At 35.9% G+C, this 16,542-nt stretch overlaps 1 protein-coding gene across 2 annotated transcripts in view; it reads right to left on the bottom strand.

Moving 5' to 3' along the window:
- RADX (RPA1 related single stranded DNA binding protein, X-linked) overlaps positions 1-14,044 on the bottom strand; it is an 86,669-nt gene extending 72,625 nt beyond the window's left edge. For both annotated transcript variants that reach the window (XM_047082084.1, XM_047082085.1), the window contains exons 1-3: positions 13,402-14,044; positions 5,358-5,500; positions 4,024-4,216 (exon numbers count right to left, since the gene is read on the bottom strand). In XM_047082084.1, the coding sequence (XP_046938040.1) occupies positions 4,024-4,216; positions 5,358-5,500; positions 13,402-14,044 (979 nt within the window). The remainder of the gene's footprint in view (positions 1-4,023; positions 4,217-5,357; positions 5,501-13,401) is intronic.
- Between the last annotated feature and the right edge of the window lie 2,498 nt (positions 14,045-16,542).

Genomic DNA, 16,542 nt, shown 5'->3' with positions numbered 1-16,542 from the left:
AATGTTTATGTGGGTATGCTAGGTGAGTACTATTTGATAAAAGGTAGGACTTCTGTGTCCCCCCCTCTCTCTCTGACCCTCCCCAACTCGTGCTCTGTCTCACTCTTTCAAAAATAAATGTTAAAAAATTTTGTAAAAAATATAAAAGGTAGGACAGAATGATATGCAAAATGGCAAGGACAGAATGATATGCAAAATGCCAATCTCCAAAACCACACATTACCAGCAAATATGTCCTGTGCTTTACAACACATTTATTTGGTCTTAAAAAATATTATCTCTCCGTCTCTGTAACTTGGAACTACACATGTAAATATGAAAAGATAAACCAAGATAATTACCCCAATAGTTTGTCTTTCAACATCAGCATCTAGAAAGCAGTGATGGTACCACAAATCTTTATTCCCTTACTGTCCAACACCAGCCCCCACTACATACTCTTTCTCATTTATCCTAGTCATAACACTTAAACTACCCTGATACTATTCCTAACCTCCACTTACACTTTCTCCCATCCAACTCATTCTCCCACTCTCCCAACCATTCATTCTTTCCTCAACTACATTTCTGTTCATTTACTCTCTCCTTTTGTTCATCATACCTTCTTACTGTTTACTGTCATTAATCTTTCATTTTACTGTAATCTGTCCATTTTACTAATCTGTTACCGTCAGACTAATTTTTTTCAAATTTTTATTTAAATTCTGGTTAGTTAACATACAGTGTAATATATTACCCTGCTAGACTAATTTTTTTAAAGTAGAACTCTGTATTACCTATCTTTCTATCTCCTGTGTCTAGAATGGTTTACGGAACTGTCATTTCTCTTCAAAAGATTATTAACACATTTGAGCTTTTTAAAGATCATAAATCAGTAGATCTCAACTGTAGCTGCATATTAGAATCACCTGAAGAATTTTAAAGATGCGCCAATGTCTTGGTTCCCTCCTCAGAGTAATTAAATCAGAATCTCAGAGGGTGGCGTGTCTACGGTTCTTTAAGGCTCCCCAAGTCCCTAATGTCCAGGCAGTGTTGAGATCTGCATATATGTATAGGCTCAGCAAACTATACTCTGCAGATAGATGATTGTTTTTGCAAATAAAGTTTCACTGTAACACAGCGATGCCCATTCCTTACATATTATCTCTGCCTTCACTCTATAAAAGCAGAGCTGAGGTGGTACCTAGGTGGCTCAGTCAATTAAGCCTCTGACTCTTGATTTCAGCTCAGGTCATGATCAAGCCCTATGATGGGTTCTGTGCTCATGGAGTAGAGCCTGCTTGGGATCCTCTCTCTCTCCCTCTCTCTTTTTGCCCCTCCCCTGCTCATGCTCTCTTTCTCTCTCTCAAACATTTTTTAAAAAGGCAGAGCTGAGTATTTATGACAGAAACTGTATCGCCTGTACAGCCTATAATATTTACTATCTGGCTATTTACAGAAATAGCTTGCTAACCCCTGATAAACAGGGGAAAAGTCCTATTATTTATCAAAAAGGTATGGGATAGGGGCGCCTGGGTGGCTCAGTTGGTTAAGTGTCCGACTCTTGGTTTCAGCTCAGGTCACAATCATCTAGTTTGTGAGTTCGAGCCCAACATCAGGCTCCGTGCTGACCACTTGGAGCCTGCTTGGGACTCTCTCTCTCTCTCTCTCTCTCTAAAGAAATAAACAAAATTGGGGCGCCTGGGTGGCGCAGTCGGTTGAGCGTCCGACTTCAGCCAGGTCACGATCTCGCGGTCCGGGAGTTCGAGCCCCGCGTCAGGCTCTGGGCTGATGGCTCAGAGCCTGGAGCCTGTTTCCGATTCTGTGTCTCCCTCTCTCTCTGCCCCTCCCCCGTTCATGCTCTGTCTCTCTCTGTCCCAAAGGTAAATAAACGTTGAAAAAAAAAAAAAAAAAATTAAAAAAAAAAAAAAAAAAAAAAAAAGAAATAAACAAAATTTTCTTAAAAGGGTATAGGATAAAGTAGACTGATGCTAATACTGATAAAAAATAAAACTGTTTAAAGACTAAAAGAACCATTTTCAATATATTCTCATCAAGACTCCCATTTGAAAAAATAATTTCTGTATTTACAATTATTTGCTTGAAAGTATAAATAACCTCTCATATCTTAAAGAGTTTCCATATGAAAATATAGCCCTAGAATTGTATATCGTAGAGGTAGCATAGTGCTTGATTCAATTTCAGTGTTAAGTTTTAGTAGCTGTTTATCTATTGACCACATGCTGTCTATTCTTCTACTTTCCATATGTTTTTAAAGTTTAGAAACAGCTATTAGTGCCAGACACATTTCTAGATTGCCCACAGCCATGTAAAAATTGTAATTTAAATTAATTCTCTTTACACCAGGAAAACAGTGTATCTCATAAAAAGAACACTAGGTTAGGTATTAGAAAAACTAGGTTTTCACTATGCCAGTGATTTATCATGTGACATCAACAAAGTCACTTACCTTATCTCTTATTGGCAAATGTCTCAATTTTTTTCACCTAGATATGCTTGGTTGTGGAAAGAATTTACAAATTGATAGAAATAATAACACATGTTGCGAATTTGCTTCTTTTTGCCAGTTTTTACTGTATTTTTTCAAGTAAGTCCCAACATCAATATCAGTGTAACTTCTCAACTTTATGATAAAGAGTAATGATAATAGACTAATTGTGTCAAACTACTAGGCAATAACTTGTTAATCCAGAAAGACATGATTGATGCCTACCAAATCCTTAAGATTTTAATAAGGAATCATATGAGATTCCCCAAATAAACATCTATCTAAGGAAACAGTGAACAAAAGCTATATTATCTGCACATTCTCCAAGTAATTAAGCTTAATCTATCAGTAGGGAATTCAGAATACAAAGAAATACAGGTCCAGTATAAAACTATTATGAGCCAATAACAATACCTAAACTTGTTGAGTGATATAATCTACAATTCTAAAAATAGAAAGGCAAAAAATTCATATCCATATCTGAAAGCAATCACTTAATATATTAATTTTAATGCTCCAAAAATATTTAGTATGATGCCAAGATGTCAAAACTTTTGTTTTAGTACTAATTAGGAAGAGCAGCAATTCAATTGCACTTGAATATTGACCACAGCTTAGATAACATCAGTTTATCAATTTTAAATTTGCTGAATTTGTAACTGAACTGTGATTATAGAATAGAATGTTCTTGTTCTTAGGAAATAAACATTGAAATATTAGTGAAGTATTTTGAGGTAACGGTATGTGTGATGGCTGCCACTTACTCTCAAATATATACAATATATGTATATAAATATTTGTAATGCATATACATATATATTTGTAATATATATATGTATTTAGATTTATGGAGTCAGGGAATGATAAAGTAAAGGTAAATGTTAACAACTGTTTTATCCATGAAAAGGGTATATGCGAGTTTTTTATACTATTCTTTCAACTTTTATGTAAGTTTGAAATTCTTTCAAAATAAAATGCTGACAAAGCCCTTTCGAATAGCACCTTATAGTAAAAGTATATTTAAGTCATTAATTTAGTATTATAATACAAAAAAGAAAACAGATATAAGTACATCCTAAGTGGTGCTCATTCATAATCAACAATAAATAGATCACATATTTTTTCTTAATAAATGTATTCATAAATAAGTATAGTTATTAAGTGATTGCTTAAAAATGTTATAAAGGAACTTAGAAGTTTACCAGGTTCTAACAGATTCAGCAATTTTTTTTAATGTTTTTATTTATTTTTGAGACAGAGAGAGACAGAGCATGAGCAGGGGAGGGGCAGAGAGAGAAGGAGACACAGAATCCAAAGCAGGCTCCAGGCTCTGAGCTGTCAGCACAGAGCCTGACGCAGGGCTCGAACTCACAGACTGTGAGATCATGACCTGAGCTGAAGCCGGACACTTAAACAACTGAGCCACCCAGGCGCCCCAGATTCAGCAACTTTTAACAGCCTTTGGCTGATACGGTTCTTTTCACATTTATACAAACAAAATAGCCATAAAACAAGAAATTTATTGAATACTTAACCCATTGTAGAAATTAGTTTGATCTGTGGATCCACAGGGAGAGGCTGCATCCTGAATGGATAACTCTTTTTAACAGAATAATCCTGAAGCAGAAGAACTAAACCAACCCGCAGACTTTTATACCACTCAGGACACAGGGCATTCCACATGATCACTGACACTGTGCCTGAACTGTCAGCCACTTCCAAAAAGGTCTAGAAAAAAAAGAGTAAAAAAGCACATGCGTATTTGTTACTTTTATCTACAGGGTATTCTAATTTTAAGAATGAGAAAGCAAAACTACAGGGGAATGACTGAATAAGTTATTACATGGTACAATCTATAACTATGCAAAGTTATGAATGAAGGATTTTTAGTGATAGAAAATACTTAAGGAAATGTTAAATAATATAAAATTGTATATACAATATGATTTCCATTTTGTAAGATAATTTATCATATAGTCATGCAATATATTATATGCATACATATACATATAGATGTGATCTATATTACATACATACGATATATGTGTGTAAACGTGATATGTTCATATGAAAAAAGGGGATGAAACACACTTTAATATTAACAGTGACCCTCTCTGGTAGAATTTGGGGTGATATTTTTTCAGCTTTATTTATACTGCTTTCTACATTTCCAAATTGCCTCCAAGTATGTATAACTTTTATAATGAAAGCTTAATAAAACACCTAAAATAATTCTTGAAAACATGTGAAAATACAGTAAAACGTTAGGTAAAAAAACAAACAGGACAGAAATCAAGGAAGTAGTTCTCATTGGCATTATAGAGCACAGAGAGTCAAGATAACAGAAAAGTATCAGCTACATTTGACAATTAAAAGGTCTCTAGTGAGTGCCCAGCTGAAGAAAAAAGCCAAACCAATTGTGTTGAGAAGTAAATAGGAGACAAGGAAGTGAAAATATCTAGTGGAGACTACTTCAAGGAGCCTACCAGAAGAAAAGGAGAGAGGGAATAGAGGAGTCCTGAGGTCAAAGGAGATTTTTTCTTTTTTTTAAATGAAAGTCCAGAGTATGTCTATATGCTGGTGTAGAAAGCATACTAGTGAAGAAAAGGGTGAAGATACAGAAAAAAGTATGAAGTAGACCAACTGAATCAGGGAACTAAAAAGGTGCCAATACAGAAAGAATTTCTTTTTGTACAAGAAATTACATAAAAATAATACCCTGAAACACACATTTATGTAAATTATAAATTATTAAATTACATTTATAAAATATAATTTGAACATAAATTATCCTAATAAGGAGTCAGGTCTGTAAGCTATATCCTATAAATGTTACATTAACATGTCATATGTTAATCATGATTTATACCTGGTATGGCTCAATCATCTTTTTATCAGGTTTTCCATAGTATCGCAGTTTGGATTTATGCAAGATTCTCACAAGCAATGCAGGAAAATTCCTTCTGTTAGACCAGGTCATCTCAAGGTGAGAAAGTGAAATTATTTTGGTATCTAGAATAAAAAAAAATAGAATAGAAAAAAATCCTACTTAATATGTCATGGTAATTTAAAATTTCTGTTTTCATGGTTAAAAATGGTAGCGACATCATCCCTAAAGCAACTCCTTCTCACCAGCTAAGCCAGTCTATATACTTCTCATATAGAACTTAATAATACCCATTATCCTTAATAATAATAGCTAATATATAAATATGCCTTACTATATGCCTGGGACAAAGGTAAATATCTATATTAACTAACATAGTGTTCCATCTCGAATGCCCTCCACTTTGTCAAACTGGGTAATTGCTTCCTGAAAGACCTGAATCTAAACTCATCCCCCACTAGGTGGGGGGAATGGGTGAAACAAATAAAGGGGATTAAGAGAACACAGATCCTGATGAGTATCAATAAATGTACAGAATAGTTAAATCATTATATTGTACACCTGAAACCAATATAACACCATATGTTAATTATACCTTAATAAACTCATCTCCCTTAAGAAATTTTGTGGGAAAAACTCAATACCATGGAATGTTTTCCCACTACTAAGGACTTACATATTTAACTTATACAATTGTTTCATGACATATTTCTGTATTGCCCTCATCGTGGTTTCATGTGTAAGTTCTATATTTCCCAAACATGCCAGACATAGTCCTGCATTAGGGCCTTTGCATTTGCTGTTCCCTCTGTCTGGAATGTCTTCTTTTTAGACACCAGAGTGACTTCTCTCCTCCTCTCCTTTAGGTTTTGCTCAAAGGTCACTTTCCCAGTGATGTTATCCCTTACTACTCTACTGTAAACTGATCCCTTTACTTACTCCCCTTCCCATCTTATTTTTCTACATAGCACTTATCTTCTCATACGCCATACAATTTACTTTGAAATTTTAATCTCCATGCCTGCTGGCAAGTACAAAAATTGCTTAAAAGCTATTCACCATCTTTAAAGATTAACTTGTATTTTTAATTTTATTCTTGAGTTAAGAGAGGTTCCATCTGCATTCCTCTCTACAATTTTGCTCCCTTACAGGCCAGTCTCAATTTTTAAAACTTGAATTTGTATTTGTTCAATATTTTATTTCACAAGGTACCCCCACTCCATTTTTATTTACATAATATATCACTCAACATTTTGGCATGAAACCGTACTTGTAATTTCTTTTTAATAAGAATTTAAATGGAATGTTGTAGTTATACCTGTATCATAAAAAATACTATTTTTAGAGTTAGGCCATCTTGTATAATTTTCCTTGTAGATTCTTCCAAAATATTAATAGCCCAGAATCATAGGTCCCAATATTTGAACTGACATTATTAAGTGATTTCCTTTTTAGTTAGATCAGACAAATTGTGGATCAGATGTGAATTATCTGGAATGTATGTAGAACACTCTTGATCAAGGAAGGCACATATACCTTCACCGATTAGAATAAATTCAAGAGTTATATGCTTTTGTAAACCAGAGTTCTAAGAGCCCCTGCTTCTGCTATAATTGGGTCCAGAGAGTTAGCTGTGATCAGACATCTGCCTGATTAATGTTTTCCCAGTTTGGATTTTTAACTCGCAAACTCCATAGAATATACATATCTCTCAAATCCAAAAAGAAATTACAGGCTATACATAGACAATGAAGAATCTGTATAAATTCATAGAAATGTGTTCATTACAAAAAGAATGAAAATAAATAGATACCCAATATAAAATGTTAGATAGTAAGCAATATAACAGTGATTCTCAAACTTTCTGGTCTCAGAAAGCTTTTACATTCTTAAAAATTACCGTAGCCCTCAAAAAGCTTTTATTTATGTGGGTAATATCTATCAACATTTGCCATATTATGAAGCAAAACTAAGAAATAAAAAATTATTCATAACTCCTTTAAAATAACAACAAACCTATTATGTATAATACATATGTATGTTTACACACACGTGACTATTTTCTAAAACAGAAAATGTAGTGAGAAGAGTGGTACTGGTTTACATTTTTGTAAATATTTTTAGTGTCTAGCTTAATAGAAGACAGCTGGATACTCCTATTTCTTTGGCATTCAGTCTGTTCCAATGTCACATATCATGTAGCCTCTGGAAGACTCCACTGTATACTTTCATAAAATTAGAGTGATAAAAGGTAAATGAATATCATAAAAATAGTTTTGATGTTGTGAATACCTTGAAAAGGTCTTGAGGGATACCTCTCAGGGTCCTTAAACCATACAATGAAAATCACTGCAAAAGAACTAACCTAAGGAATGACAAAAGGAATAAAGATAAAAGCTGAAAATAAGGTATTAGAAAAAAGAACTGTTAAATCCAATTCGTTGGAAAAATTAATGAAAAGGTAGATCTCTGACAAGTGCAATCATGACGAAAGAAAACAAAAATATGTTTGAAATGTGATCAACTATAAATCTAGAGAAAAATATTGTTATATATGATTATATATCACTAAACTTGAAAATACCAGTGAAATAGATAATCTTCTAGGAAAATCTGAATTATCAATATTGCCTCAAGAAGCAGAAGAAACCTAGAATACGTCAATAACCATGGAAGAAAATGAAAAAGTTCACAAATAATGACCTCCAAAAATGGCACCAGGTTCTAACAATTCATTTTGAAAACATAGATAATTCCTGAAAAATTATGACAAAAGTAGTACAAAGGGAAAAAAAAACTATAAATCCAAATCATTTATGATGGCAAATATCCTAAATCAAATACTTTCAAATCCAATATAGCAGTATGCCAAATTGCTTCATGACCAAGTAGAGTCCTAAACACCTTGTATTGTTCAGGAGGAAGATACAATAAGTTGTGAGTAATCCTGGAGACTGGCACAAAAATCTTAAGTTTAAATAATTTTGTTAAAACATTAAGGGAAGCCACTAGGAAAATACAAATTAATGGATAACTTCTAAAGCACTAGAAGAAAAAAATTTTAATCTTGCAAAAGTAAAAAAAAAAACATCATAAAGCAAGGTGTACAGTAAACATAAAGTAGTTTTGCAAGAACAGGTACAAACATCAGTAATGACTTTAAATTTAATTGTGGATTAAATTTATCTCTTAAATGAAAAAGAACTGTTTTGGGTCAAAAACACAAAATCTTAGTTATATATTTCTTTAAAAAGACAAATGTAAAACAAAATAGAAATAAAAGGATGGACAAAGATACATACACTAGGTCAGTTCTCAAAATGTGGCATTTGTACCACCAGTGGATGGTGAGGCCCTACCACAACCTACTCAATCAGAAACTGGTTGGGGGGCCAGAAATCTGCATTCCAAAACACTTCGGAAATGATATGGATGCCTATTCATGTTTGAGAACCACTGAACCAAATGTCAACTAAAAGACAGCAGTAGTAAATAGATCTATCAGACAAATTAGAATTCAAAACACAAAAAAAGGACAAAGAGACAAACTGCAAACTGATAAAGGGTAAAACCCACCAACAAGATATTACTATGTTATGAAATGAACATTGTAGTAACGCCTAAATCAAAAATTTTTAGAAATACAAGGAGAAATTAACAAAATCACTGTCAAAAAGAGAAGTCAATATTCCTCTCAAAGAAATGGGCAAGTAAAATACATTTAATAAGAATATGGAATACTTCAATTAAATTTTTAAAACTTGGTATAATAGGGACTTCGTACCTAATAAGTAAACCTTTTCTAAAAGTTTGAGGGTTGAAGAGGAACTCAAATTTAAAATCAGAAAATATGAGTAATGAGTGAAAAAAAACCTCTACACTTCAAAACCTGGGGTATACAGCCAAAGCAATATCCATGGGAAATTTCAGAATTTTAAAAAGCTTTTCAAAGAAAGAAACAAGGAAATAAATGAATCAAGCATTAAACTCAAGAACGTAGTACAAAAAAAATATGAACAAAGGAAAGTAAAAGATAGCAGAAATAAAGTAGAAAATATCTCCCGGATATACACTTAACTAGTAAAGCCCAAAGTCTTTTTTTAAAAATACCAATTAAACACACAAGCCCCTGGCAAGGCTGATCATAAAAAAGGTGAGCACACAGGGTCCCCTGGGTGGCTCAGGTTAAACGTACGACTTTGGCTCTAATCATGATCTCACAGCTTGTGGGTTTGAGCCCTGCATAGGGCTCTGTGCTGCACAGCCTGGAGCCAGTTTTCGATTGATTCTCTGTCTCCCTCTCTCTCTGCCCCTCCCCTGCTTGTGCTCTGTCTCTCTCTCTCTCAAAAATAAACATTAAAAAATTTTTTTAATAAAAAAAGGTGAACACACAAACATGAGGAATGTAACAGAGGATGAAACAAGAGTAAATATTTTAAAAATATAAACTAAAATTTAAATTATATATGCATATAAATTATATATATATTAAATTTAAATTAAAGTGTAAAACTACTGCATACAATGTTGAGATCTAGTGAAATGAAATTTCCTAGTAAAATATCAACTCTCAAAAATGGACTCAAGAAGAAGCATTATTGATTTCATGAATTTTTCTACAAGAAATTGAAAAGGAGTCATTCTTCTAACCCCCAATACTGGCTCAAGGCCCCAGGTTCAAATAGTTTTAGGGGTAAATTCTACCAAACCTTCAGTGAACAAATGATTTTAAGTAGCGAAAAATAGGCAAGTTTCCCAATTCATTCTACTAGGCTAATATTAATTATACCAATATCAATATTGGACTAAAATAGTAACCCCTTTTAAAAATAAAATCTATGGAACAAATTTGCTTTAAACATACAGATGTAAATATAACAACCATGACCAAGTAGAGATATAAAAGTGGTTCAACATCAGAAAATACATTAATGTAATTTATGCATTCTTTTATTCAACACTTCCTGAATGCCTACCATGTGACACTGTTCTGGGTATAAGAGAAATGCCCCAGAATCGTGACAAAAAGAAAGTCCTTACCCTCATCAATTTCATAAACCAATGGGAGAAAAAAGGAAAACAACAGATATAATAATTTCAGTGTTATCAATTCTATGAAGAGCATTTCCGTGGTGATGTAATAAGTGGGGAGGGAATACATATTTAAACAGCCCTTTTCTAACCTGTTTTATAAATTTGAGTTGAAACCTGAGGATGGAAAGGAACTTTCCAGGAGGAAAAAGCAGGAGCAATGTACTTGATGTACTTGACATACTTGACGCAGGAAAGAGTGAGGAGGTTTGAGACCAAAATGAAGGCTAGTATTTCAGAAACAAAATGGTGGAGGGGAGGGGTTAGAGAGGTGAGTAAGGGGGTTCCGTAGGGCCGGGGTCTGCAAACTACAACTCATGAGCCAAATCCGGCTTACTGCCAGTTTCGGTAAATAAAGTTCTATGGTAAAACAGCCAAACCCAATCATTTACATATCACCTATGGCTGCTTTCCCTATACCAGGGCCAAGTTGAATAGCTGTGACTGGAGACCACATGTGTGGCGAAGAAAAAAAATTTACTATGTGGCTATTTAAAGCAAGTTTGCTGATGCTGCATGGCCTCGTGCATGCGCTAGGAGGTCTGGATTGTCGTCTAACTGCAATGGGAGACACTGGAGAGATTTAGGCAGGAGTGACATTACCTAACTTCCATTTTGAAAAGCGGTCTTTAGATCACATTATTTGTTACCTTTGGAGTAAGGTATTGACCAGGAGAGGGCATGAGGGAGACTTATGAAATGCTTCAAATGTTCTGGATCTTGATCTGGGAAGATGGTTATCAAGCTTTACTTTTAAGCTGTATTTTTTTTTTTTTTTTGGTATTTCAAGCTGTATTTTCAAGACTTTTCCACTTTACTCTGTACACATCATGCCTTAATATAAAAGTTTTAAAAAGCACAAAAAATGCACTATAACCAAAGTTAAGAGAAAAGGGACAGAGTGTGAGAAAGCAACTTGCAATATATAGCACACAAAAAACCTCAATACCCATTACAAAGAAATGAGAAAAATCAAAAGATATAATTTAAAAATTAGTACGATATGGGGAAATGGGCACTCATATATATGTTAGTGGGAATGTAAATTAGGAAAACCTTTTCAGAAGATAATTTGTCAATATCCATTAAATTAAAAAATGTAAAATACTCTGTAACCTAGCAATTTCCCTTCTAGGAATCCATCTATTTAACAGATATACTTGAACATAATGAGCAAGTATGTGTATATCCTAATGATGTTCAGTGTGGATCTAAAACAGAAAAACCAGTAACTGCCTAAAATTGATAATTACCTATTCACATTGGCATGATTATATAAATTATGGTACACTCATCCAAGGGAAGTATATATATGCAGATGTACATTAAAGACGCTTAATGTGTAAACACCAAATCATGCCATGCCACAGAATATTTTTTTTTCAATGATACATACCAAACTGCTGAACGTTTGGAGTTTTAAGAGGAAAGTTGAAGGCACTGGAGGAGGTAAAGGGGTCATTCACTCCACCCCAACATTTTATTATTAAAAATTTCATACAGCAAGCCTGAAAGACCACCAATATATACCTACTTCTAAATTTTGTCATCAAAATTTTACTATACTTGGGTCTTGCATTTTTAATACAATATACGTTTTTATGTTTATACAAATAATGGACTTTTAATATTATCTTGTGCAAATGCGTTTGCTTTTCAGTCTATAATGATTTTTTTCTAGTCAACAATATACTTTTAAATATACAGTTTGGCTTTTTAGCACATGGACATTGCCTTTTGTAATAAAAATATGGTTTGAATAATGAATAGATATTACTTTCAAGAAAAAGATTTTTACAAATTATTATTCCCCTCTTAATTCTTCTAGACACCAATTTTTCATTTATATATTCCATCCTAAAAATAAAAAATGATAAGCACTTAAGAGGTAGTAATGCACTACTGTCTTATTCCATACTTGAGATAAAATTCATTCCATTACTGCATCCCTGAAATGACTATCTTGCTTTTAAAGCTTAAGTTATTTAAATCACCCTTGTCTACACATTTCTGTATTTTCCCCCTTATAATTGGATATTAGTTTAACTGCCTATTTTTGACCCACCTTTTCACTTTCAAGCCTGTTGCTGTTACACGTCATAGTAAGATCATATATGAGCTAGTATTATGACTGCAATGTAAAAAAAAAACCTGAAAAGCAGTAAATGTAGAAAATTATCATCTATCTTCCTCCAGTACTTGCACTTTTATTTTTTTGTGTATTATTTGTTCCCCATCCCATACGTGTACATGCCTATAGTACTATCATTCCCCTTCCATCTCTGATAAAATATGTTTTACATCAGTTGCTGATGATGAACAGGCATTTTCACGTTAACTGCCTACTTCTGGTACTGAAGAATTAAACTTCTCAGTATTGTCTGTGATACGTAATAAGAAACATAAAAATGAAAATTCCAAGCCTGCCCACAAAAATCACACGCTCAAAAAAAGCAATATTTACATAACTGCTACAAAGACATAAAGATGGCGTTTCATTAATGCAAATTATTAAGGAATAAATCACGGAATATCCGTTTTTGAATCACGGTTAAAACGCACAAACCCACAAATATTTATGCCTTTCATGCCAATTTCAAATTTACATACTCGCCAACCAACACAGTGAGTACTATTTCCACAAATGGAACGAAACGAAGATTAAACCGTAGGCAAACGCACACACGCTATGTGTGCCAGATTAAATTTGAGATGTATTCAGACACTTCCTGAATGGCCACTTGAACAATCAAAGCAATGACGGGTTGCGCAAATTTTCATTAAGCGAGTGCCAATCTGACACTGACGAAAACTTGTCTATTTCCACTCGCGGCTTGAAATGAACAATACCAACGCACCCCCGTTTTCTTTCCCATTAACGCAAGCTCCCGAAAACTATTTCTTAACCCCTCCGTCATTCCCTCCAATTACTTACTGTTAAAATTGTGCTCCTCAGGTTGCTTGTTGGTTAACCAAATATCTCCATATGGATCTTCGTTATTCCACAGGGCCAGGTAATGACTCTTCCCGCCTCTTAAAGGCCTCTCGGGTACCTCCTCGTGCGCACTATTTCTGAATGGAGTTTCTAAAGAAATATCCTCTAAGGTCTCCCCACAGTGGACGTTATCTATGCACAGGATCCCTTGGCCTAATCTTTTCTCGTTGTAAAGACACGAGACTCTGGAAATTTTCATTTCTATGCCGACTTTAAGAATATTTTTATACACGAGAAAGTTCAGGCTGGGGTCCAGGTAGCACTTCTCCTGGTATACCCCGTCTGAGATCGTCACATCATAGCAGTAAAGGGGAGGTTTTGGTATTGTGTCGCGTGGTTCATCCTCTAACAGGTATCTCTGGACAGCCAGCACAGCGACAGGCACCACCTCCGAGGGGGTGACCCACTGCAGAGGTGAATCCGTTATTTGCTCAAGAACCTTTTGGATCCAGGACCTGCGCCCTTGGGCACCGGCCCTTCGGATCACCCCTCCCGGGACCCCAGCCCGATTTCTCTCAGGGTTCGGCAAATCTAGCCCAGCATGTGAGGGGCCGGCCTGAGGCTGACCTAACTCACCAGACATTTTTAGGTAACTGCGTACGCTCCTTACTCCCCAAAGCTAGTCTGTCCAGTCAGAAGCTGAGAGACCAGGAAACCGCGCGCTAGGCGACGATCACTACTCTGATCCCGCCGACTGGTAAGGCTCCGCCCCGAAGCCAGGCTGCGAAGACGTTCCGCGCGCGCGCGTCAGCCCTCTAGCCCCACCCCTCTCTCGGCTAGCTTCCAACTCACAAGCGCTGCTACTAGGCAATCACACGCGCGGTTACGTAGCAGATCCTCCCACCTGGTGCTTGCCTGAATGTCTAGGGGGAGGGGAGGGAGGGGGAGAAAGCGTTGGTCGCCATGGTTCCCAAAATGTAGCAGGAGGGAGGGGGAGGAGCGCTCTGAGCTCTTCTAGAAAGGAGGGTGCTGAGAGGCAATGGAAAAGAGAAAGTGTCTGGAAGCGGGCTATGTAGTCGTAGCTCAGGTGTTTGGGGGTTTGGGCCTTGGGCCAGCTACAGAAAGTAAATTAGAGTTCATTAATATACATGAATGTGATACCACAAGTCTCGTACACTATGAACGGAACCAGATAATGTATGCACAGCCTTCAGGAAAGACGCTCGCACAAAAAGTCCTCCCTAAACCTTAGTTGCTGTTGCTGTAAGCATTATTAGCATAATTGTCTGTAGTGACTCCCTAAGAGCAGGGTTGGTGAATTAGTGATTAAGTGCAAATGAAAACAGAAAATTATAGAACTGGCTTGGTAAAGAGCTGTCTTTAGAATTCTTAAAACGTATTTATGTTTTATACAATAACTGGTGTAACAGAGGGCTAGGGTATAGAATGTCAGAAACTGCATTTCTAAACTACAAGGAATGTATACAGAATGAATGTAAAGTGAAAAAGCTGATAACAATAGTCCAAATTAAAAATAAGATATTTATTACATGTCCCCACATGTGCTAGTATAAAGGCATAACTCTAAGATGTTTCAGGTTTGGTTCCAGACCACTGCAATAAAGTGAATATCGCCATAAAGTGAGTCAAATGAATTTTTTGGTTTCCCAATTCATATAAAAGCTGTTTATACTATACTGTAGTCTAGTAAGTGTGCAATAGTATTATGTCTAAAAAGAACAATGAACATACCTTAATTTAAAAATAGTGCTAAAAATTGGGAGGTGCCTGGGTGGCTCAGTCAGTTAAGCGTCTGAGACTTGGGCTCAGGTCATGATCTCACGGTTTGTGGGTTTGAGGCCCCTGTCAGGCTCTACACTGATAGCGTGGATGGAGCCTGCTTGGGATTCTCTCTCTCCCTCTCTTTCTGCCTCTCCCCTCCTCTCCCTCTGTCTCTGCCCCTCCCGTGCTCTAGCTTGCTCTGTCTCTCTCTGTCTCTCAAAATAAATAAATAAACATTTAAAAATTGCTAACCATAATCTGGGCTTTCAGTAAGTCATAATCATTTTGTTGATTGCCTCATTGTTGATGGCTGCTGACTTCAGGGGTTAATGGTTGCTGAAGGTTGGGGTGGCTGTGACAATTCCTTAAAATAAGACAACAATGAAGTTTGTCCCATTGATTGACTCTTCCCTTTCATGAATGATTTCTCTATAGCATGAGATGCTGTTTGATAGCATTTTACCTACAGTGGAACTTCTTTCAAAATCAGAGTCAATCCTGTCAAACCCTGCCACTGCTTTATCAACTAAGTTTATGTAATATTCTAATTTTTTAAGTGTTTATTTATTTTTGAGAGAGAGACAGAGCGTGAATGGGGAAAGGCAGAAAGAGAGGGAGACACAGAGTCTGAAGCAGGCTCCAGGCTCTCAGCTGTCAGAACAGAGCCTGATGCTCAACTCCAACTCATCAACCGTGAGATCATGACTCAGCTGAGCAGTAGTCGGACACTTAACCAACTGAGCCACCCAGGCACCCCAAGTTTACGTAATATTCTAAATCCATTCTTTTTTTTTAAATTTTTTTAACGTTTATTTATTTTTGAGACAGAGAGAGACAGAGCATGAATGGGGGAGGGTCAGAGAGAGGGAGACACAGAATCCGAAACAGGCTCCAGGCTCTGAGCTGTCAGCACAGAGCCCGACGCGGGGCTAGAACCCACAGACTGCGAGATCATGACCTGAGCCGAAGTCGGCCGCTTAACCGACTGAGCCACCCAGGCGCCCCTGTAATATTCTAAATCCTTTGTTGTCATTTTAACAATCTTCACAGCATCTTCACCAGGAGTAGAGTCCATCTCGAGAAACCACTTTTGCTCATCCATAAGAAGCAACTCCTCATCCCTGAGAGTTTTATCATGAGACTGCAGCAATTCTATCACATCTTCAGTCTCTTTCAGGCTTCTAATTCTAGTTCTCTTGCTATTTCTACCACATCTGCAGTTACTTTCTCACTGAAGTCTTGAACCTTCAAATTGTAAAAAACAGAATACTTGTGAAGCTCATAAAGTGAAGTGCAATAAAATGAGGTATGCCTGTACACAGAATGTAGTAATTGTCCTAAAAATACTTTGCAAAGGTG

This window comes from Lynx rufus, unplaced genomic scaffold (genome assembly GCF_022079265.1).
Source record: "Lynx rufus isolate CCGP_SWC_20201006 ecotype Redwood Valley unplaced genomic scaffold, mLynRuf1.p SCAF_19, whole genome shotgun sequence".
NCBI classification, from domain to species: Eukaryota; Metazoa; Chordata; class Mammalia; order Carnivora; family Felidae; genus Lynx; species Lynx rufus.
This window is presented reverse-complemented; position numbering and strand designations above follow the sequence as displayed.